The sequence below is a fragment of the Squalius cephalus genome, assembly GCF_949319135.1.
Source record: "Squalius cephalus genome assembly, chromosome: 23".
Lineage (NCBI taxonomy): Eukaryota > Metazoa > Chordata > Actinopteri > Cypriniformes > Leuciscidae > Squalius > Squalius cephalus.
Window position 1 is genome coordinate 10,409,770 of NC_137144.1, and position 24,625 is coordinate 10,434,394.

The 24,625-nt window shown below is 37.1% G+C and overlaps 2 protein-coding genes across 2 annotated transcripts in view; one reads left to right on the top strand and one right to left on the bottom strand.

Moving 5' to 3' along the window:
* Positions 1-24,517, bottom strand: part of LOC307151795 (uncharacterized protein) — a 37,993-nt gene extending 13,476 nt beyond the window's left edge. The window contains exons 1-3 of the mRNA XM_079859963.1: positions 24,486-24,517; positions 24,346-24,415; positions 24,006-24,190 (exon numbers count right to left, since the gene is read on the bottom strand). Coding sequence (XP_079716089.1) covers positions 24,006-24,190; positions 24,346-24,379 — 219 coding nt within the window. The 5' untranslated portion in view covers positions 24,380-24,415; positions 24,486-24,517. The remainder of the gene's footprint in view (positions 1-24,005; positions 24,191-24,345; positions 24,416-24,485) is intronic.
* LOC307151275 (uncharacterized protein) lies at positions 4,993-14,502 on the top strand. Its single transcript, XM_079859229.1, has 11 exons — positions 4,993-5,021; positions 5,089-5,136; positions 5,267-5,451; positions 6,284-6,438; positions 6,591-7,048; positions 7,144-7,349; positions 7,455-7,681; positions 11,151-11,566; positions 12,880-13,085; positions 13,192-13,353; positions 14,378-14,502. The coding sequence occupies exons 2-11, from the start codon at positions 5,121-5,123 to the stop codon at positions 14,420-14,422; spliced, it is 2,076 nt and encodes a 691-aa protein (XP_079715355.1). The 5' UTR covers positions 4,993-5,021; positions 5,089-5,120; the 3' UTR covers positions 14,423-14,502.
* Positions 24,518-24,625: the final 108 nt, after the last annotated feature.

Sequence of the window (24,625 nt, forward strand, 5' to 3'; positions counted from 1 at the left end):
TACCTGGGCCAGCTCAAAGGCCTTGGACCACAATTCAAAAATAGAAGGGGTCCCTTCTAGGGAATGTGGCTATGGAACCCGAGGGAACCCCAGCCAGTCACTATTCAGGGGAATGTGCCACCCGATATACCATCTGGCAGGCCTGACCTGGTGTCACTACATAAGACACTACAGTCTGGCCATGTCCTGTCTGTCTGAAGACAGAGCCTCTGGACACTTGCCTTTAGGTAAGGCATCCAACCTGAGGGACTGCGAAGCAGGCAGTGAACCACTCGGCCCGGATCTCAGAGACGGGATATCCCGGAGAGTATGACTCAGCACAGTGCTTTCCAACCCTTGCTAGCGAGGGGAGTTTCTCTACTCGATCCATGGATCTACCCTGTGCTCGATCCGAACACTGGATCACAGTAAACGGGAGCTCATATCAGGAAGGCCGGTGAGGCCTGTAACCTGGCGACCACAGTAGGTGGGAGCTCATATCAGGAAGGCCGGTGAGGCCTGTAACCTGGCGACCACAGCATGTGGGAGCTCATACTCATGAAGGCAAAGTAAGGCCTGTAACCTGACAACCACACCATGTGAGGGTTACTTTCAGAAAGGCCTAATGAAGCCTGTAGCCTGATAACCACCAAATGTGGGAGATAGCTCGAGAGGGAGACGTCTGTCGCGACAGCAAGACGCATCTAGAGTGGGACCCAAGGTGAAGAACCAGAGTCTGAGCCACGTAAAAAATGGAACGCAGCGTATAGCGCATAACCCTTACCATAAATATGGATTTTAGAAAGTACACGAAACGAAGTGCGTGTACTTAGCCATTCCGAATCCAGGAACCAGAAATCCTCTAACCTGGCGACCACAGTATGTGGGAGCTCATACTCAGGAAGGCCGGTGAGGCCTGTAACCTGGCGACGACAGCATGTGGGAACCCATGATCAGGAAGGCCAGATGAGGCCTGTAACCTGATAGTCACAATGCGTGGGAGCTCACATTCAGGAAGGCCTGCACAACCAGTGAGGCCTATACCCTAGTGCCCACAGTGAGTGGGAGCTCATACTCAGGAAGGCCTAGTGAGGCCTATGACCTGATAACCACTGTATGTGGGAGCTCTTATTCAGGAAGGCCGGGTGAGGCCTATAACCTGATACCCACAGTATGTGGGAGCTCATATTCAAGAAGGCCTGGTGAGGCCTATGACCTGATACCCACAGTATGTGGGAGCTCATATTCAGGAAGGCCTAGTGAGGCCTATAACCTGATAACCACAGTATGTGGGAGCTCATATTCAGGAAGGCCTGGTGAAGCCTATAACCTGATACCCACAGTATGTGGGAGCTCTTATTCAGGAAGGCCTGTGAGCCCTATGACCTGATAACCACAGTATGTGGGAGCTCATATTCAGGAAGGCCTGGCGAGGCCTATAACCTGATGACCGCATATGGGGAAAAAATGCTCGACAGCCAATTCCTGGGAGCTCACCTCAGGGAGGCCCAAGCGCTTTGCCGGTTGCAAGATGGGGACTGTCTGGTCAAGGAGGCCTACTAAGGCCTACCCCCAAACTCTATACAGGAAACGTGGTCTGTAAGAGAACAGAAATATGTTATTTGCAGTACATTTGCACTTCTTTTTTTTTTTTTTTTTTTCTGCGGAGTGAAAACACTTTTTTTTTAACCCCGCTCTTTGGATGAAAACGGGCAGAGAAAGGGTTCTTCCATGCCTTCTGGACCTCGGTATGGAGATCCGGAAGGAATGGAACGCTCACCTGAGCTGGTGGCCTATGTTCAGAGAGAAATCGATCATCAAGCCTGCAGCGAGCGATCTCTCCCCGAGCGCGCCGCCATGGCAACTGAAGTTTGTCGGTGGTGCGCCCCATAACATCCACCAGCTCTGCATACACAGGGCAGGATGGTTAAGATGATTCGATCTCCCACATCCTGTCTGTCCGGAAGAGCACCAGCAGAAGCATTAGGAGATAACAATAAAAAATCATCATCTACCTGTAGCTCGCCCTCGTCAGCGGACGAACTGTCTGAGAGGTTAATTTCCCTCTCAAGACGATCGGCCAGCTCCATCTGGGAGCCCCAAAAAGTCGCCGCTGAGCCTCAGCACAAGCTGGACCAGCACCACGGGGCTCAGATGCTGAACCCTGAAATCGCATGTATATATATAAGATCTGAGTATTAAAGTGAAAGCAGCGTAATATACAGTACCTACTGCTATATATGCCGTTTAAAATGAATCAAACAACAAAAGAAAAATAGAAAATCTGTCACTGCTGTTGATTGAATAACTTTAGTAGCTAAATAAGAATACATATCTTACTTGAATGCTGCTGTTAAATGCTCTGGTGACGAGACAAACATGGTGGACTGTGTACAGCCAGGGGGGCAGGGTTTCATAATTTATTGAAGCTTCCCCGGGCGCCACCATTGATTAGCAGACCATCACCTGCTGTTAGCATTCCATTGACTCCCATTCATTTTGGCGTCACTTTGACAGACAACTTTACATCTGAGGCGTTTAAAGACTCCGTTTGCCCATTATTTATTTCTAAAAAGACACGAAAATGTATAAAAGGCTCCATTACCTTGTATCTTACGTTATGGCCCCGTAGAAGCAGTTTTTGTAAAAATAGGCTAACGATTGCGTCATAACCACACGACTCTCTGTCGCACAGTAGAGAGATTACCGTATGGACAGGAGGAGAAGCTCACGGGCAATCGGGGGGACGTGGAGGCAAAATGACAAAATAATTAATCAGAATACTTAGCAAAAGTTTCTCCTGCTCCTAGCTCATGAACACTTCCTACTCACGCTCTCCGTCTCTGCGAGTTTCGGAAGGGAATCATTCAGATTTCTCTTGGCACAGCTACTAGAAGACAGACGGGTTGCTCATGTCACATCTATACGTCGTCAAGCTTAGTTTGAGTCTGATCAGGAAGTGAGAGCTCAACCATCAGGAAGTGAGAGCTTCTAATAGGCCCTTTGCACAGCTGCACTACTTCCTGAACTTCAGCCAGCTCCTTTGTTTCCTGTCTGCCATTATTGGACAAACTGATTAATCCAGGTGTGTCTGACCAACAACAATAATCAGACACACCTGGATTAATCAGTTTGTCCAATAATGGCAGACAGGAAACAAAGGAGCTGGCTGAAGTTCAGGAAGTAGTGCAGCTGTGCATAGGGCCTATTGACTTCACTTGTCTCCGTTGAAACCTATGGGGTCGCTGTGTCCAGTTTATATACTGTCTATGTGTACAGCTCACCCAGGGCGGTGTTTATAGTCTGTCACAAAAAGCTAGAATCTGTAAATGGCTTGTTCTGAAAAACTGCTTATGATTTATGAGGATTAAAAAAGAGGAGTGGGTGGATTTTTACCATTATAGGGTGGTTGTGCACACACACTGCCGGCACACGTTTATGTTCAAACACAATGTAAAAGTGAATTTTGCATAATATGTTCCCCTTTTATGCTAATCGAACACATTATGAACCAGCTAACCAAGGGTATTAGGATCAATGAAAACATCCAGGCAGGTGTGTTGGTGCTCAACTCTGCACGACGAGGAATAAACACCTCTGAGCAATGGCCATTATTATAAATTATACCTCAGTTCATTTTACATGAAACTACAGCATGAGGCATTCAAGTGACATGTTTACCTTGTATATATTTTTTTTTTCAATGAACATTTCATAACATAATCGTATCTAAAACAATAGCAATTTTCTACTTTTAACAGAGGGTGCAAGGAAGTTATAATTCTACATTTTTTACATATTTTACCAGTCTTTTTTTCTACCAAAAACAAAACAAAACAAAACAAAACAAAACATATATGTTAAATATAAAAATATGCTAGCAAAAACAATGCTTGTCTCCAAAGCACTGCTTGCTTACAGACAACTATTCGCCAGGCCACCAGGAATTACCCCAAGGCTCCTGATGGCCAGTATGGGCTTGCAAACCAAAGAATTTCACAAATGCACAAACTTTGGGCAAAATCAAGAGTACAATGGCAGCTCATGAAGAGCAAATGCTGTTAAAACTGTTGCAGAAACACAAACAGATGCTTTCATTTGCCTTTTTTAATGTTTTTTTTTTTTTTTCATATTTCTAAATGTTTTTATTTTGCGATGTAAAAAAGCTCTTTTCAACTGATTTCAAATGATTTGTATACACATCCTTTGAAACAGGACATAAATACTTTGATCCTTTGAAATGTTTTATCAGTCTGAATTTTCTGACATTGATTAATAACACAATCATAGCTAAAACATTTAAAATGTTCTATTTTCAACAGAGGGTGCAAAAGAAAGTAGGAAGTTATAATTAGCCTATATTGCAATAAACCATTTGTTTTAATTTTAGAATTAAAACATTTTAAATGAAAAATTATCATATGTGGTAAATATAGAAATATGCAAGCAAAAACAATGCTTGTTCCCAAAACACTGTGTGCTTACAGAAACTGAAACCAGTCACAACCTGCAAACCTAAGAATTCCACAAATGCACAAACCTTTCTTGGGGCAAAGTCTGACAATGGCAGCTTGTGAAGAGCAACTGCTGTTAAAACTGTGAATCATATGAATGTGATCATAAACATACTCTTCTCATATTTGAAAACCAAATAATGCATCCTTTAAAATGGAATACAACGGTTTGATTTATTTGAGCCATCTGAGATGGTACCCTACACAGACTGAGTTACATGCAATGTAGAGTAAATTATTCCTTTAAAAGTATAGGTAGAGTGCAATGAACCTCCCATTAAGGAAAGGCAAATGCACTGCTTCAAATAAGAATGTTTGATTTCAACATTTTAGAAAGTTGATATGAATGATAACAGCTCCCGATAAAAGGGATGTTGAAAATAAGTCTCATTCTGCCCAACCCCAGAGATCCCGCAAGGCAAACCCCCAAGTGGACAAACAATTTTAAGGAGGTGTCATAGAGTATAAATTCCCCATGCTGACACAGTCAACTACATTGCTTAGACTCGAGGTTCATTCATCTTACAGGTAACTTTTACTGACCTCTCTCATTTATTGTTGATTCTTATCTCATGATAGTGCTGTTGTTTTTCAGTGTTTTCCAGGTACTTCCTTTACAGACAAAACATGTCAGAGAGCCAAGGTGGGTAATAACTTCTGAACTGTTTTTCACCAATAAAATGTAAACATCTCACATTTTGTATGTTGTTAATAATTGACACACGTCTGCGCAAAACCATCAAGTTGTAACTTTAACATTTGTAATTCTACAGAAATTGAGGTCGCAAGTTGCCCTGAGTTTGTTAAGGAGCTTCTTCCATCTGCTCAGCGGACAGCTCTGCTCTACCATCTCTCTTACCTCTGTTTGGCTAAGTTCCCCAAGTTGGAGAGGGTTCTCCGAGAGCGTGCTGTTGAAACTCAGCTTCTCTTTGGGTCTTCTGAGGTTCTTCTGCTGAAGGTAAAGCCAATGTTCTTTGACAATTTCTAAGTAATATATATATATATATATATGTGTGTGTGTGTGTGTGTGTGTGTGTATATATACATATAACACAATTGAACCTTTTGTGAAAAGAAAGAGGACATAGATGCCAATAAATAATCTTTAAGAGTGTCTGTCTAAGAGATAAGTAAGGATGCATTGTAATACATATTGCACAAGATCTTTTTGAATAATTTTAAAGATTAAGATAAAGATTTAAGATCATTTTATATACTGGCAAGAAATCTGCGGTGTTTAGATGAATATTTAAATACTGTGTCTGCTACACTCTATCTCTACATTACACAACAACACCACAGTAAAAATGATAATGAGAAAAGAGGGGTTAAGAAAGCTTCTGCTCACAGAATTTTGTGGATATGTTTTCACCAGATCTGTAATTCAGCACTCTACTCAAGTTTATTTGTAGCGTTTTATACAATAAACAAATCACTTCATTCTGAATGAGTGAAGGAATGAATGGGACAGCGGAGCTCTAGAGCAAACTCAACTATTAGATTAATGACAGGTAGAATGAGTTTACCAGCTAGCACAAACGTTTCACAAACTACCTAAATTAACCTTCTGGGAACAGTCCATCTTGACTGCACTTATTTCACTCTTGATTGGCACTTGAACTGAACTTGAAATGGTCACGAGACACGAGACAATAGGCAATGGTGTCAAAACTGTCAGAGAGCTTTTATATTTCATAGATTGATTTATTGATTTTGACAAGTTGTTTTCTTATGTAAAGTATGAAACTCCATTGTGGATCAACAATGTAAGCATTTCTGCTCTCTTTCAGTGTGCGGCCACAAGTAAAAACCTATATTCTACGCTGCTGCCGGCACTGAAGGTTGCTGTTGAAAAGGATAAAACCATTTTGGCTATTAAGTCCCTGGAAAAAGCCAGAGTATGGATCACTGAAATTATTGACAAAGTGACACAAATGGTAGCCAGGTAAAATGTTTCAAAATGTTGCTAAATTTTTTATTCCAGAATTAGAAAGTGTAGTAAGATTTGTTGAATTTACCATATATGGAACACGTCTCAATGTATATATCATTCATATTTATTGTGGTCACGATTAATCTGAAATCTGTTATCACCAGATATGAGAAACACAACGGCAGTGTGGCTTCCTGCACCAGTGATGTAATTCTTGAAAAGACTGAGACAGAAAAAAAAAAAGAACAAGGTTCTGTGGAGATGGATGCCCATGAACAGGCGGTGAAAGAACTGGAAGAGCAACTGGAGAAAAACCTTAAGAAATTTAAAGATGTTGAGGAAATGATTAAACAGAAAAAAAATGAGATGTATAATCATGTCAAAGCGACTTCTAAAAAACCCCAAAGAGTGGGTTTCTTTGATGCCTTAGCATCAATTTTCACTGGAGTCACTGAAACATACGGAGATGATGACCCTGAAGCAGCTGCGAAAACCCAGGTTCTGTCCAGCGAATTGACTCAACTCTCCATTGACAAGTCAAGTCTAATGAACAAGGAGTGGAGCATTCATGTCAGGCTGACAGATATGCAACTGAAGTTGGCAAGCATGAAAATAGAAAATGGTAAGATTCTTTCCCTTAAGGAGTTTCCAATGTGCTCGAAACAGTCCCTGATTTACATCATCATAATTAATGTCTGCTTCATATTATTTCTAAAGGTTCAATACCCAACCCTGTCCATCTGAAGGATGTCCAAAAATGCCTTTCCACAATACAAAAAATTCTGATTCAGCTTCAGAAGTTCTGGGAATCAGTGGGTGTAATGCTGGAGGCTCTCAAAGACGAGACTTTTGCTAATGAACACTTCATCGAGGAGATTGAATTGAAGCAGATCTTTCTGGACTCTATTACTGCAGCACAAGAGGTAACTTAGACATTGAGAAAATGTGCAGGATTACATAAAAGAAATTATTTTCACCTTTACTGTATTCTTTTTTCTGTGATTGATTTTGTACCTCAAATCTTTCAGCAATGGAAGGCCTTCGGTGAATCCTGTCTGAATGCAAAGAGCGTCTTTAGCTTGCAGACTAAAGATGCGTATAAGTTCCTGGAGACCAGCCCATCTGCACTGACACCAGAGCAATGGAAAAAAGAGTATGAAACTGTCATAGAGGATCTGGATAAAATAAGTCCTGAACCCTTTAATCCCGAAGCACCAGCTCCCATTGCTCCCGAAGCACCAGCTCCCATTGCTCCGTAATGTACACACTTAAGAAGTCTTTACAGTATAAACAGAGTACATGCCTATAATGTTTCAGGCTTACTGCTTTGAATAACACATTATTTATGATGCTGTTTCAATAAAACTTTTTTAAGTGAGCTAATTTGTAATGGTATTTCATTTCTTTCATGCCATTTCTCTGTTCCCTCTGTGATGAAATTGATTTTGACTTCAAAAATATAAACCGTATTTTCTTTCCAACTGGATACTGTCATGCAGGGGTTGTTCAGCCAAATGCACATTAGAATATAATAAGAAATCCATAAACTAAATCATGAGAAGCTAAGACAGCATAACACTGACAACACCAGAAATACATGTGAAATTTATATAATTTATATCATTATCATATATATTTATGATACTGCCCAATGACATGGACCATACGGACCAATATGACCATACGTTAAAATAATGTTGTTAGAAATACTAGTTTTGGCACAAGCAGTGTAAAAAGCTAAAAATAACTGGTTTATATTAAAAAAAAGAATTTAATATTAATATACCAAAACAATATGTTGATATCCACCATAGGTGGTAAATGTAGAAAGCCGCATGATGGATTCAAGGTCATCACAAGTATTTTTAATTAGAGACTAATAAATACTTTCATACACACATATTCAAAGCTTACATTTGTAGCATGCACAGATCTGACTCTTTGTGACAGTGTGTATTGTGGCAGGGCTCACACAGAAACATTTTTGCAAAAGCAACATCGAAATCAGTCCAGTCTAAAACAGTCTAGCAAAATAAATAATAATAAAACATATATATATATGCTATTAACTGCACGGTGAAAAAAGTGCAAGGTGCATGTGAATTACAGATGTTTCAGCACATTGTTAAATGCTAAATTCAGTGCTCACATTACTAAATTCAGTGCTCACATTACAACAAACATTCACCCTTTTCTTTGTGTATTATCAATTAGATAATCAGCTGGATTTAATTAGCTTCAAGAGAGCATGACAGTTAGCATTCATGGCACATAACACTACAACAGTGTTGGGGTAACGCATTACAAGTAATGCGAGTTGGGTAATCAGATTATTTTTTCTAAGTAACTAGTAAAGTAGTGCATTACTTTTGAATTTACAACAAGTACATTTTTCAAACAAGTAACACAAGTTAGTTTGATTTCCTATTTATTGACTGACAGCTCTCCTGTCCCCACGGGAGTAATGCTGCCTTCAAGTGCTATTGGAAATTTGATAATTTCCACAAATGAAGTCTTGATTACGGCTTACGGGTGTGTTGCGTTCAAGTGCTTTGTTGTCGGAAAGAACAGGAATCATGGAGGACATCATGTTTATTCTTGCCTATTTGTTGGGAACATCTTATTAAAGTTAAAATTATATTTAGTGTCCCATTAATTCACATCCATATAAACCTTTACCATGATATATCGATAGTCAGCTTGCTGACGATTCTGGAATCTCAGTCAAATACATGCTATTTTCACTGTGTATAAAATATACAATATGCTTCAAATAATTATTCATATAGGTAAATAAGCACTTATTAAATGACGAGACAAGGCGATGTAGCTGTTGTGGAAAAAACTAATAATGGTGACTAAGAATAGCAGTCACAGGAGCAACCTTTCTCCCTTCTGCCATGTTTAAAGTTTGTGGCACGTCAATCTCGGGAACTTGGGTATCAAAATTTTCCCCGAGCGTCCCAGTGGCAGCAGATAAGACTTGAGAGGGCGTTCATGTGCAATTTTTACCAAGGAAACTCGTATTTATGATAATTCTGATAGCACGTGAAGGCAGCATAAGTGCAGAGGCGTTGTGTGCGCTGTGTGAACATGATGGTTGTAGTTGTAGACTAAATGTGAGCAGGCATTTACTCACCTTTATCCATTTTTTTATTGCACACCACATCCAATAACACTCTTAAAGACTCCAAAAGTATGTTTTCACAGAAATGCCATTAAAAGAACCATTTTTGATTAACCAAAGAAACTTTCAGTGAAGAGTTCTTAAAAGAGCAATGTGAAGAATATTATACAAATCCAAAGAACCTGTTACCAATAGAACCTTTAGTGCAAAGAACAAGTTGTATGGATTGAAGTGCCAATAAAGAACCGTTATCTTTAAGAGTGTACCGTCAGTCCAAGAGATGAGTGCATTTTTTTTAAATATTGCACAAGATCTGTTTAAAGTCATGGTTAACATTTCTAACGAGTCCACCATTCTCTTCAACGAGTGAGATCGCAGACATTAAATCATTTTAAAATCTGCAGTGTTTAGATGAATATTTAAATATGTGTTACATTCTATCTCTCAATTACACAACAATCACATAATAAAAATGTTTAAGGAAGCTTCTGATCACAGAAATCTGCAATCACAACCCGATCTCACGGCAATTCGTACATATTTTACGAGGTGGCTGATTTGTGCGAATTCATACGACCTAATTCGTACAAATTCGTACAATTTTTACTAAATCGTACATATTTTATGAGTAGCCAAATTTGTATGAATTAGCACGAATGACCTACCCATGACCCCGCCCCTAAACCTACCCATCACTGGGGTTTAGACAAATTGCAGAAATTTGTACGAATGAGCTTGAACGAATGAGGTTGTACGAATGAGGTTGTACGAATTCATACGAATTCGCCACCTCGTACTCACTCATAGAAATTTGTACGAATTGGTTGTGAGATAGCATTGGGAATTCAGCAATCTACTCAAGTTTATTTGAAAATGTTATACCATACAGATCACTTCACTCTGATTGAATGAATGAGAAGCAGACCCCTAGAGCAAACCCACCTATTACATAATCATCATGGACTAATGACAGTTCGAAGGAGTTTATAGCCGCCACAAACTTTTCTGGAATGTTGGCTTTGGTGAGCTGTTTCGAACTTATGAAATGAACTGAACTTATTTCAATAAGATTGCAGCCTAATCTTTGAACTGGTCACGAGACACTATATTGCATTGATTGATTTATTTTGACTAGATGTTTCCTATGTAAAGTATGAAATGTGGATAAACAATGAAAGTATTTCTGCCTTCTTTCAGTGTGCGGCCACAAGTAAAAACCTAGTTTCCACACTTCTGCCGGCGCTGAAGGTTGCCGTTGAAAAGGATAAAAGCATTTTGGCTATTAAGTCCCTGGAAAAAGCCAGAGTATGGATCACTGAAATTTTTGACAAAGTGGGACAGATGGTAGACAGGTAAAATGTTTTAGCATAAGAAAGTTTAGTAAGATTTGTTAAATTTTCCATATCTGGAACACTTTCAATATGGCCACTGCCAAAAGTCCTCTGGATGAAACAGAACGTCATCATGTAAATCAAGTGTATATCAGTGTATATCAAGAATTTTTACTGTGCTTTAGCTCACGATTAATCTGAAATCTGTTATTGCCAGATATGAGAAACACAACCACAGTGTGGCTTCCTGCACCAGTGATGTAATTCTTGAAAAGTCTGAGACAGAGAAAAAAAAAAGCACAAACTACTAAGGAGATAGAGGCCCAGGAGAAGGTGGTGAGAGATCTCGAGGATCAACTGAAGAACAACAATGAGAAAATTGGACAAATTGAGGCAAAGATTTCAGAGAAAAATCAAGATCTGTATAATCATGTCAAAGAGTCTTCTAGCAAAAGTAATGGTCTGGGTATCTTTGCTGCCATTGTACCATTTGTTGGACCCATTGTTAAATCAATTCATGATGCTAAAACTGGCCCTGAAGCAGCTGCGAAAACCCAGGTTCTGTCCAGTGAATTGACTCAACTCTCCATTGACAAGTCAAGTCTAATGAGCAAGGAGTGGAGCATCCATGTCAGGATGATTGATATGCAGCTGAAGTTGGCAAGCATGAAAATAGAAAATGGTAAGATTCTTGGTGACACTTTATAATAACTTTCATTAATTAATCATTAAAAATCATTGCGTAATGTTTTACAGATCATTAGTTAATATATATGCACATAGCTAGACATATGAGATAATGTGCCTGTTAATGTTTAATGAACTTATTCAACATTACATAATGATTAACATATTTTTTTTAATGTAAATCGAAATGCTGATATTTTATTAAACTTTCAATCAGCATGATCAAGCACTTTTTAAAAAATCTACAAATGACTGGTTTACAATGATTAAATTGATAAATGATTAAAAACATTATATAATGCTTAACAGATCATTAGTTAATATATATTCAAATAGCTATGAAAAAGTAGTGATAATATGCTTGTTAATATTTAAATGATCTGTTAATCGTTAAATTATCAGATTATTAATTATCAAATGTCATTAAACTTCAATTCATGAGTTACCTTTACAAATGTTGTGATTTTTTTTAATATATATAGTAATTTTAAGCAGTTCACACACTATTCATGTTAACATATTATTCAATAACTCATGACAGTCTGTAAAGGTCACACATTTGGTCTTCGTTTGTTGTGGAGTGTATGCAGGCTAGGGTTCTAGTTTTTTGACTATTTTTCAAATGAAGATTTCCTGAATTATAAATCGATTCGATTTAGCTTTCAAAAAATGTAACAAACGTTACTGTTTATAAGTAGCACTTCCTAAAACTTATCGGACTTTTAAGAACTTTCTGGAATTTATCAGAGAGAGAGAGAGCACGCTTTATGAGCAAACAACTCAACTTGATACATGATATTTGTTTCAGTATCAATAAATAATGTTACACAAGATAAGTGAAACTACATCCCAGAAGAACAAGGCTATCTGGACCAATAATCTAGTGAGATTTCAGCAATCAGTAGAATCTTCTCTACAAGACAAGGGCATAATGCCACTCCAAATGCACATTATTGGAAAATACCAGTTTCATTAGACTTTTGAAGTCACAAAATTATGGAAGAATGAATTGAAATGGAAAATTCTATTTATTCTTCCATAATTTTGTGACTTCTATGGAGATTTCCACTATTTGCTCCTTTCTTCCTTTGATTTCTGCCCCAAGAAACTGGTCCCGTCCAATAATTCTCATTTGGAGTGGCATTCTGCACTTTTCTTCTAGTGAAGATTCTTCAACAGGATTCCTCTAAAGATGGACCAGATTCTTGCACTTAAAAGATCAATAATGCTCAACACATTCCCTGATTTACACCAGAAGCCTCAGCGTGATCTCTCATAATTAATGTCTGCTTCATATTATTTCTAAAGGTTCAATACCCGACCCTGTTCATCTGAATGACGTCCAAAAATGCCTTTCCCGAATCCAAAACATTCTGATTCAGCTTCAGAAGTTCTGGGAATCAGTGAGTGTAATGTTGGAGGCTCTCAAAGACGAGACTTTTGCTAATGAACACTTCATCGAGGAGATTGAATTGAAGGAGATCTTTCTGGACTCTATTACTACAGCACAAGAGGTAACTTAGACATTGAGAAAATGTTCAGTTGCAGGATTACAGAAATTGTTTTCACCTTGATTGTATTCTTTTTTCTGTGATTGATTTTGTACCTCAAATCTTCCAGCAATGGAAGGCCTTCGGTGAATCCTGTCTGAATGCAAAGAGCATCTTTAGCATGCAGACTAAAGATGCGTATAAGTTCCTGGAGACCAGCCCATCTGCACTGTCACCAGAGCAATGGAAAAAAGAGTATGAAACTGTCATAGAGGATCTGAACAAAATAAGTCCTGGGGTGCGTTCTCCGAAACTACCTTAACGCTACGTCGTTCTTAAGTTGTACCTTAAGAAGTACCTTATCGTTAATACGTGGTTTCCGAAACCTTCTTAGTTAAGTATACCTTCTGTAAGTCATACGTTCGTAAGGTTGGTCTGGAGCGCTCTTAGCTATACCTTATCGCTGCTGACGGTTCATACCGCTAGTGGCCACCTCTCAAAAGCTTTTTTACATCGCAGTTTAATTACACATAGAAAATTTTATATGAACATTTAATATAAAATTTGATTTAGTATTAAAATTACATTTTTACTTTACTTTAAAATTTTACACATAAAATACTTAAGTTGTTATAGCCTACACCCAGTGTATGGAAGTGTTTTCATTAATAAAGTTTCCATACACTAATGGTTGTTAGCTTTTTTAATTACTATCCTAAGGCACATCAGCTGGCGAACCATTTGACAGAAAAGGCTTAGGAGTCTATATAAAGAAAGATGAGTTGCACAAACTTTATAGCTATGGCAGCGAGACAGCGAGTACTTGTTTTAAATCAAAGACGGCGCCGTCCGCGGAGCCAGTTAGTGTATGTCAACTACATGGCTGGTGGATAATCAGCATACGTTGTGGAGAAAATTAACACACTTATGGCCGTGAGGGTTTGGGATTGCACACTTGCTAAATTATAAACACATACTCATATTTATTTCTGCATGTACATATTTCAATGAGCCCCGATAAATGCAGTTTGTACTATTTCTAAAACGCTTCTTTATAAATAACATTGTTTTCTCAATATACCTATACCGCTGTGAAGGAAAGAGCGCACAATCGATCATCGAGGCATCGATATCAACCTATTCAGCGCATCCACCATGGACAGCGCCTGCTAAGGTCGAACTTAAGAAGGTTTACCTTAAGCAACATCCTAAGGTATAGTTCGGAGAACACACGTAGGAAAGGTATACCTGTAGTTAAGGTGTACCTTTTGAGTCTTCGTAGCGCGCTAAGAGACAACGTTATCGGAGAACGCACCCCTGATCCCTTCAATCCCGAAGCACCAGCTCCCATTGCTCCGTAATGTACACACTTAAGAAGTCTTTACAGTATAAACAGAGAACTGTACATACCTACAATGTTTCAGGCTTACTGCTTTGAATAAAACATTTGTTATTTCTGATGCTGTTTTAATAAAACCTTTTCATTTCTAATGATTTTCATTTCTAATAATGAAATTTATTTTCATTGGGGTTGTAATACAGAGGTTGATCATCCAAATGCATATAATTAGAGTATAATAATAAATCAATAAATGAAAGCATGAGAAACCAAGACTCACCACTAATAGCATAACATGGACAACACCAAAGCATGAACAAGAGAACATGAGTGTATAAATACTTGTGGAAATTTATATAATGTCTTATTGCTTGTCAGATCATTTATGATACTGCCCAATGACATGGTTCTATCCAAATGTTGCCCTCCATCTTAAAATGTACTTAAAATGTAGATGATCAGCGAAAGCTATTTTTTCAGACACACTATAGCAAGCTCAGTTTTTGGACCAGAATTTCTAAAACCTTGTGTACGGTCATGGACACACATAGAAAAAGTAATGACAGGACTCAAGAACAAGGGAAACGCTGAAGTAAGCTATTTTCTGTGAATGTGCGAGTCTTCGATTATTTATTTTTTTACCACAATGTGTAAATAACTAGAAGAATAACAAAGTGCAGTATATGGTGAAACTATTTGCGCTACAAACTAGTCTGTTTACAATTACAATAATACATAAAAATAATATGGTAAAAAAAAAGCAGTGTAATGAGTGTAAAACATTGTTTTGTACAAATAACTGGAAGTGGATGTAATATGAAAGGTGAAGAATATAAGATAAAGATCAAACAGGTCATGAACACATCAAAGCAAAAGGGGCAATGCATAGCAATGAACGGTTTAATACAACATCATCATGCACTCTGTTACAGCTTTCCACTAAGCTGCTGGGATTGGTAAAAGGAGTGAGCAAGTATTTGACACGTACAAACTCCATGAACACAGATGTAAGATGCAAACAGTGTCTTTCTTTATTGTGGTCCATTGGATAAACATTGCTTCCAATTATCTTCCTGTGGTGTCTCATTCTTTCAAGTTCACAGCATACGAACGTCACTCTTTACCAATGAATCATGTGCAAACATTATTAAGCTCAGTCCAACACATAATAATCCAATAAGCACGGTCAGCAATATTGGATCATGCATTACCACGATCCTGCACGTTCCTGTCAAAAACTGTGTGCTTCCCAATTACCAATACACACCTCTTGTCTCATTATCCAGATGCCCTTAATATACAATGTCAGAGAGCCACCCAATGGACAAATATATAATTGCATGAAAATGGCTCCTACACTCGTTCAGAAAAACAAATGTTCCAGTTTATAAAGTTTCATTTGATGTATCCAGTGTGAACAGCCTCAAATAGTTGTGGCGTGTCACTCCAAAAAATGCTCCCGGTGCAGAATGGATGGATTATAATGGTTCGTGTCCACTGGCACAGAGTGAGCGGAGCAGAGAGAGATTTTTCAATTAATTCCTCCAGGAAGCTGACGAATAAAAGCTTCACGCTCTCACAGTGCATTGTGGGATTGACAGTGGCCAGAGAAAGTGTTGAGAGTGGCCGAGAGCATCAAAAGGTTGGGTAGTTTCGACTTTATGCAAATATCAAGCGAAAAACGTGGTCGTCAGCAAATCGGTTTGAAGTTCTGTCACGGAATAACAACGGGATCCAGAAACAAATGCAATCGATAAGAGTTTATTAAAAGTACAATATAAGGACTTCCACTTCTACCCGCCTGGAGTGAGCAGCAGAGAAGGAAGCTCCTCGAATAAATAAGCGATTATTGCTCAATAGACCAGTCTTTCGAGTAAAACTATCATTTTTGTCAAAAAGATTGTAGCTATGGAACTTTTGAAATGAAACCGAGCTTGTGCAAAAAAGTCACATCGACGATCCAGCATAATACGAAGACAGAAAGCGGTGAACGAAAAATGGATGAACATGCAAGACGATGATTCGTCTATTTCACTGAGTGCACTCAGAACGGAACAAAACACACACACACACACAGAGAGAGAGAGAGAAGCTGTGATTAAAGACATTAGGTCGCAAATTGAAAACCTGCATTTGGAGATGCGAAAGAATCGAGAAGAGATGAAAGAAGACCTGCGTGCGCTGTGAGAAGAAATCTTTCCCGAACTGGCCGTCGAATCGACAAATGAGTGCACGGATATGGGGAAAGCACTGAGTGACACAATGGACAGGGTGGCAGCACTAGAACAGTCTCATGATCTCATGGCCAAAGAACACAAGAAAATGCATGAAAAATGTATGGATTTTTGTATGAATTGCTAGTTTTCATTACTAGGTGAAGAAGAAAAAAACTCATCATTACCTCTCTGGAGGCTCCGACCACAGTCTGAGACCCTTCTGATCGGGTACAATTCTGCCCTCTCTTAGCCAAGGGCTTCGTTGGTTACTGCCTCACACCAGTATTTTAAGCCATGCATTTCCATTGCTACCTTGAAAAGTATTGCCAGTCTATCGATGCCTTACCGAGTGCTTTTCATTGCCTGTTCGTTGTCGTCTTGTTATGACCATTGTGCTAGCCTTATTGGATTTCTGCATTTTGGATTACCATTTTTGCTCTGTTTGCCTGGTTGGACTGATGACTTGTGTCTGTTTACCCTTTCTGGCTTATCGACTACGTCTCTGTCTAGTGTATTGGATTTGTTTGCTGAGATTAATAAAACCTCCAGCATTTGGATTCTATTTCGCCTCTGTGTCGAGTCTCTCACACAAATATCCAAGATATTTTTTTTAATCCATTTATTTGAAAAAGCATGTTACATATAATACAAACACAAACTACATAAAATTTAAAATGATACTATATTCATCATGATTTTGGCTATACAATTTTTACATAAATTCATCATTTAGTACCAGAGGAATTCTATAAATCAAACTACAGACAAGATGTTTATTTAAAAATAAATGTATGCTCATATTTTTTACACAATTAGTTTTTCTTTTCAGGTTGCTTGTCTTTTACATTATACATTTGCTGATTCCATTTATATAATCTTTCCAATTTCAAAATGTTTAGTGGAAAGAAAATTGATTTGAAAAAAAAAAAAGAAGATATTTACAACATGGAATGACATATGTGGACATATGTCATTCATAAACTTTACAAGGAAACTAGTGGGAACGCCCACTAGCAACCACAGCGCTAACCAGCGATAATTTGAATTCAGCTTTATAAAACATTATAAATGTCCAAAATATAAATGCCCATTGTACTTCTATGTACTGTAAAGTAATGGCAGCCATCATTGGCTAATGTGCACCGATGGCAGTACCTATTTTGGTAAGATCTGCCATGACAATGTCATACCGCCTTTTCCATTCCTGTGGTGACAATAAGGATGGGTTGAACTCCAGGAACTTATACGCATCCTTATTCTGCAAGCTAAAGGCCCTCTTTGCCGTCAGACACGATTCACCAAAGGCCTTCCAATGCTGAAAGATTTGAGATACAAAATGAATCACAACATAGAAAATGCAATGAAATTAACTGTCTGCAACTGAACGTTTCCTCAGTGTGTAAGTTACCTCTTGCGCTAAATCAATATGCATCAGAACAATTTCCTTCAGTTCATTCTCCTCAATGAAGTGTTCATTAGAAAAGGTCTCGCTTTTGAGAGATTCCAGAAATACTAGCACTGATTTCCAGAACATATTATGCTTAAGCAGAGTTTGTTGGATTTGATAAAGGTACTTTTGGACATCGCTCAGATGGACAGTTTCAGGTATTGAACCTTGAAAAACAATATGAAGCAGACATTGATTATGAGAGATCACTCAGAGGTTGTTGACATTGGCACACAGATATCTTGAAAGAATCTCACCCTTTTCCGTCTTCTTGTTTGCCAACTTCAGCTGAACATCAGTCAGCCTGACTTGGATATTGTGCTCCTGGCTTTTCAGGTTTGACCTCTGAGCAACGAGTTGAGCTTTTTCATTAGCAAGAGCCTGGTTTTGTGCAGGTTTAGCTTCAAAAATGGGTTTAAGAATGTGTCCAACAAATGGTACAATGACAGCCAGGAAACTCAAACCAAACATTCTTCTACAAGCAGATCTGGCCTGACACCGGTTTATCTTTGACTCAATTTGTCCGATTTCCTCTAAGGTTTTCCTCAGTTCCATCTGAAGATCTCTCACCACCTTCTCTAGAGCCTCTATCTCCTTGGTAGTTTGTGCACATTTTTTTTCAGCCTCAGCCTTTTCAAGAATCACATCACTGGTGCAGGAAGCCACACTGCGGTTGTGTTTCTCATATCTGATCATGACAGATTTCAGATAAACCATCAGTTCAATCACAGTAAACTTTGTAAACTTCATATTTTATAATGCTTTTGACAAGTAACACTTAAGCTCTATTAGTCGGGATTAGTTTAAGATGAAGAGGTGGGGTAAAGTGATTATTGCCAGAGCTTCACAGTGGTTTTAGTCCCGTCCGTATGTAACATCTCAGCAATCATTACGGACAATGTCAGTATAGATTACGGCGACTTTTACCTTATGCAAAAATGTCCGAAAAAATTACCTCAGGTAATACTTATCCTGTGCGAATAGACCAGCTGTAAATATGTATCTAAACATTCTGTGATTTCCTGTTTAAAAGTAGTTTTCCGCAGTTTTTCAAGTATGGAAGCGTTCAGTTGCGTTCTAGGCGGTGGGACAAGTCTATGGCAAAACTCAAGTGTTTTCTGCTTACCATTCAGATAAAAAAAGGTTGAAAGCACTTGTCAGAGGCACAAAGCTTCTTTTTGCTTTAGGTAAAAGCCTATACCAACCGAATCCAATCAGAATTTGTTTTATTTAATTAATAAATCGTTGGACTGGACCTAACTGGGTCAGTTATATAGTTATATACAGGTGCTGGTCATAAAGTTAGAATATCATCAAAAAGTTGATTTATTTCAAGAATTCAACTTAACAGGTGCAACTAATATATTATGTAGACTCATTACATGCAAAGTAAGATATTTCAAGCCTTTATTTGTTATAATTATGGCTTACAGTGAAACCCACAAAATCAAAATCCCAGAAAATTAGAATATTACATGAAATCACACAGTAATTACACAGTAATGCCATGGTCATTGAACCAGGTTTTGGTTCTTTTGGCAGTGTGGGCAGGTGCAAATCCTGCTGGAAAATGAAGTCAGCATGAAGTGCTCTGAAAATGTCCTGGTAGACGGCTGCGTTGAGTGGACAGCACAGTGGACCAACACCAGCCGATGACATGGCTCCCCAAACCAACACAGACTGTGGAAACTTCACACTGGACTTCAAGCATCTTGGATTGTGTGCCTCTCCATTCTTCCTCCAGACTCTGGGACCTTGGTTTCCAAATGAGATACAAAATTTGCTCTCATCAGAAAAGAGGACTTTGGTCCATGTGCTTTATTAAATCCAGAGTCAACGCAGCCGTCTACCAGGACATGTTCAGAGCACTTCATGCTGACTTCATTTTCCAGCAGGATTTGCACCTGCCCACACTGCCAAAAGAACCAAAACCTGGTTCAATGACCATGGTATCACTGTGTAATTACTGTGTGATTTCATGTAATATTCAAATTTTCTGAGATTTTGATTTTGTGGGTTTCATAAGCTGTAAGCCATAATCATCAAAATTATAACAAATAAAGGCTTGAAATATCTCACTTTGCATGTAATGAGTCTATGTAATATATTAGTTTCACCTGTTAAGTTGAATTCTTGAAATAAATTGATGTTTTGATGATATTCTAATTTTATGACTAGCACCTGTATAACTAATATGTGTTTACTGTTTTTTGACAAACAGGTCGTGTGGGAATTTAATTGCCATCTGAATCCACATCTCTGAGTTTACAAGAAGAGATTCAAAATCCACTGTTTAAATCCTTTTTGATCACACTGTAAAAAAACAAACCGTAAAAAAACAGTAATTTTCTGGCAGCAGGGGCGCCAGAAAATGTCTGTTTAAAAACAGAAAAATACTGTCAGAAAAAAATTAAAAAACATAGATACACTGTAAAAAAACCCCAGTAATTTCTTATCCTATAATCACGGTTTATTACTGTTATTCTACAAAATAAATAATTTGGAAAAACGGATAAATGATGTCAAATTACATAAAAAAAACATTTAACTTTACGGTTAAACTGTAAATTTAGGGTTTTATAAAGTTATTTTATAATAATGCTGTCTATCTACAGTAATTATCTTTTAATATATAGTTTTTCTGTGTAAAATAACTATAAAGTTATGTATAAAAATGCAATAAGTACATAAATTCAAATACAAAGTTCAAATAAAAATTTTTGTAGATCCAATTTCACAACTTTGACCAATCTCTAATTAAGTACTTAATAATAGCAAATTTACAGTCAATTTCTGTTAATTTAACTAAATGTATAAAAATTTAAATCTTAAAAAAATGGTCAATGACTGTCAGCTACGGCTGCCAAACAAAAACCGTAAAAATAAAGTAAAATATTCTAATTTAAATGAAGTGCAAAAAACTTTTACAGAAATTTTCCTTAAATGTTTTACAGAAAAACACTGTTATTTTACAGCTATTTCCTGAATTATTACGATCAAACACCTTCACTGTAAAAAAAATCCCATAAAAAACACTCAAATGACTGTCAGCAATGGCTGCCATACAAAAACCGTAAAACTAATGTAAAATATCCTAATTTAAATAAGTGCAAAATACTTTTATAGAAATCTTCATTAATCCTTTTTTAACAAAAACAGTTATTTCACATTTCTTTTCTGATTTTTCAGTTAATTACATGCATGATTTGCAGTGACTATACGTCATACAGTTACTGTCTACACAGTTACTGTCTGTTAAATAAAGTAACATGTAGCATGTCATCAGTGTTTCTCTGCTCATCCTGGACTGAAGCTCAGGCTCTACTCTTCAATACAATGGTGACACACGAAACACACCATACAGAAACACTTTAAACCCCAACAGAACATTAAACACTATCTATCAGGATCTCAGCATCTTCACTTATTACAATCCAGACTTTATTTCTTTCATACTAACATTCTTATTGAGAATTAACAGAGGTTTAGAAGTTGAAGTTTTATTGAAAAGAATGAAGTTTGATATCACCATGATGGAGATCAGTGTTTGCTTTAGTTGGGCTCTTGACCTTTTAGCTATTAACATGAGTTTTACTCTGGTTGCTTTAACTGTGTGTCTCTGATGCATATTTGTTATGGTAGGAATCCAAGAGAAACTCAGATCAGATGATGTTGGTCACTTTTTTGTGATAATAGCCATCATGTAGTGTCCTGCTTCATTGATACCACCTGAAGTGTAATAAGTTTATTAAGTCTGATTAAGTCGTTAAATATTAGTTGTTAATTTTGCATGACAAAGCTTCTATAGAAGATCCTGCTGTGATACTCAGATTTTATGAAGTCATTATACAGAAAATGTTTTGACAGGATCATATAGACTCACTCAGACATCAAGAATCAGCGTACGAATCGCGACAATGAAAAAAAATCTGAATTACTATAAAGTCACAAAAAGGCTTTGTTGGTTGTCACCATTGTTGAGATTCATATGTTGATTCTTGATGTCTATATACTACTACAAAAAATGAATAAGCTCAAAACTTTTTCTGTTTAATATTTTTTTTTTATTATTTAAGATTGTTATAACACTGATGTCTCAATATTTCAAGGGTCATGTGAAAACTTATGACAATAATTAACTCCATCTACATATTATGTAATCTAATTTAATATATTCAGAGGTTTGACTGCCAAATCAATGAATCAGATCATCATATGATGACTATAACATCACCAATGAATGACCAAGATCATCTGACCGTTTCTCCAGCATTTATTGCTATATCAAATGTGTATCAAATACACAGTTAAAGCAGCCAGAGAAAACTAAAGTTATAAACTCAAGGGTCATGAGCCCAACTAAAGCAGACACTGATCTCAATCATGGTGACATCAAATTTATTTTAAAGTTTTTTACACTTTATTTAAATTAGCATATTTTACTTTCATTTTATGTTTTTTGTTTGGCAGCCGCAGTCATTTGCCAGTCATTTGACCCTTTTGTATGATTTTTTTTACAATTAAGGTATTTGATCATAATAATGCAGGAAATACCTGTGAAATAAGTGTTTTTTTGGTTTATTTAAATTAGAATATTTGACTTTAATTTTATGTTTTTTGTTTGGCAGCCGCAGCTGCCAGTCATTTGACCCTTTTTTTGCGATTTTTTTTTTTTTACAATGAAGGTATATGATTGTGATAATTCAGGAAATACCTGTAAAATAACAGCGTTTTTCAGTTTATTTAATTTAGGATGTTTTACAGTTTTTTGGGGGGGCTGACAGTCATTTGACCATTTTATCATTTAACTGTTTTGTTACTGTTTAATTACAGATTATATTTGTAATTTTACTTACATTTTTATGTAATTTAAGAAAACAGAAAAAATACTGTATGAAAAATACAATCAATTTTCTGTATAAAAAAATGTGAATTACTGGAATTTGTCATTAATACCTAAAATAACAGCTGAATTTTTATTTTACAGATATTATTTGTTATTTTACAGTGTTTTGAGTACAATTTAAAATTAAAGAAAATGATCGTCAAAAAGTTAAATTACGATTTTTTTTTACAGTGTACGTAAGATGTACACTTTTATTACTGAAATGCTGGAAAGTATTTCCAAGAACAATATTTCATCGCAGCTCCACCTCAGTGAACAAAAATGGGAAAGAGAAGAAAGCACATAAAAATTTGAAATGGTTATTATGGCAGCAATATATGATGCAATTTAAAAATATGTAGGCTAGGCTATTATAGGCTATTACAGTTTGGATTAGTTTTTATAATATTCCATGAGTCCTAATAAATGCAATTTCAACTATTTCTGAAGTGCTTCTTTTATAAAGAACACCGCTTTCTCACATAAACAGCCCCTGCACGAGAGAATAATTGATTCTCGAGCCATCAATATCAACCAATTCAGCACCATCGCCACGGACAGCACCCGGTAACGTCGCACATAAGAAGGTATTTCTTAAGCAGCTTCCTAAGGTATGGTTCGGGGAACACACATAGAAATGGTATATACCTTCAGTTAAGTTATACCTTAAGAGTCTTCGTAGCGCGCTAAGAGACAACGTTATCGGGAAACCCAGCCTTACTTATCCTAAAAATACAAAAATCTATAAAAACCATAAAAGCCTGTGTGACCTTGAAATTAAATATTCTTCTTCAATTGTGCATGAACTGAAATTGAAGTTATTACAGTGAAATATATACATTTATTAAATGCATTATTAAAAGCTACACTGACATTTCTATTAATTTCAATGCAATTTAATTCTACTCCTTAAAATTCTTGTTTTGTATCTGAATTCAAATTTATTACAAATATAGCCTCGATTCCTTCTGTTGGTTATATTAGCTTATTTTGAGAGTTTTAAAAACTCTTTAGTTTGACTTCAATAAGAGAGAAGTCAGAAGAACATTGACTTTACCTTCTGCAGAAGAGCCTCAGAGGAGGCAAAGAGATTCTGGGTTTCAAGAGCACACTCTCTGAGAACCCTCTCCAACTTGGGGAACTTAGCCAAACAGAGATAGGAGATATGGTAGAGCAAAGCCGTACGCTCAGCCGATGGAAGAAGCTCCTGAAAGAAGCTGAGTTGATTTTCTTCCATCACTTCTGTAGAATTACAAATGTAATACTCACTACATGATGGTTTTGCACAGGCTTGTCAAATACCACAACATTAAGCATGTAAATACTTTAAGACAGAGATTTTTATTGCACTGTATTGGTCAAAAACAATTCATAGACCTTAAAAGGTTCATACTCACCTTTCTTAACGGGCATTGCTCTTCTGGAAGACATCTTCACTCTTCTTAGTCTGTAAAGAAATTGCAGTGCCTGAAAAAATAAATAAATGAGACAAGAATCACTACAACAATGATGGATGGAGCATGTCAGTAAACGATACCTGTAAGAGGAATGAACCTCTAAGCAATGCAGTTGTTGATATCAGCATAGGGAATTTATACTCTATGGCACCTCCTTAAACATGTTTGGAACAAAGATGGAACAAACTGATCAAATAACAGAGGGAGTATCTTTGGGGGA

What these genes read in the sequence shown, in the direction of transcription:
- LOC307151275 (XM_079859229.1), top strand. An exon ending in AAGCATGAAAATAGAAAATG is followed by an intron (nt 11,567 to 12,879) that starts GTAAGATTCTTG and finishes TTATTTCTAAAG; the next exon opens with GTTCAATACCCGACCCTGTT. An exon ending in CTATTACTACAGCACAAGAG is followed by an intron (nt 13,086 to 13,191) that starts GTAACTTAGACA and finishes CAAATCTTCCAG; the next exon opens with CAATGGAAGGCCTTCGGTGA.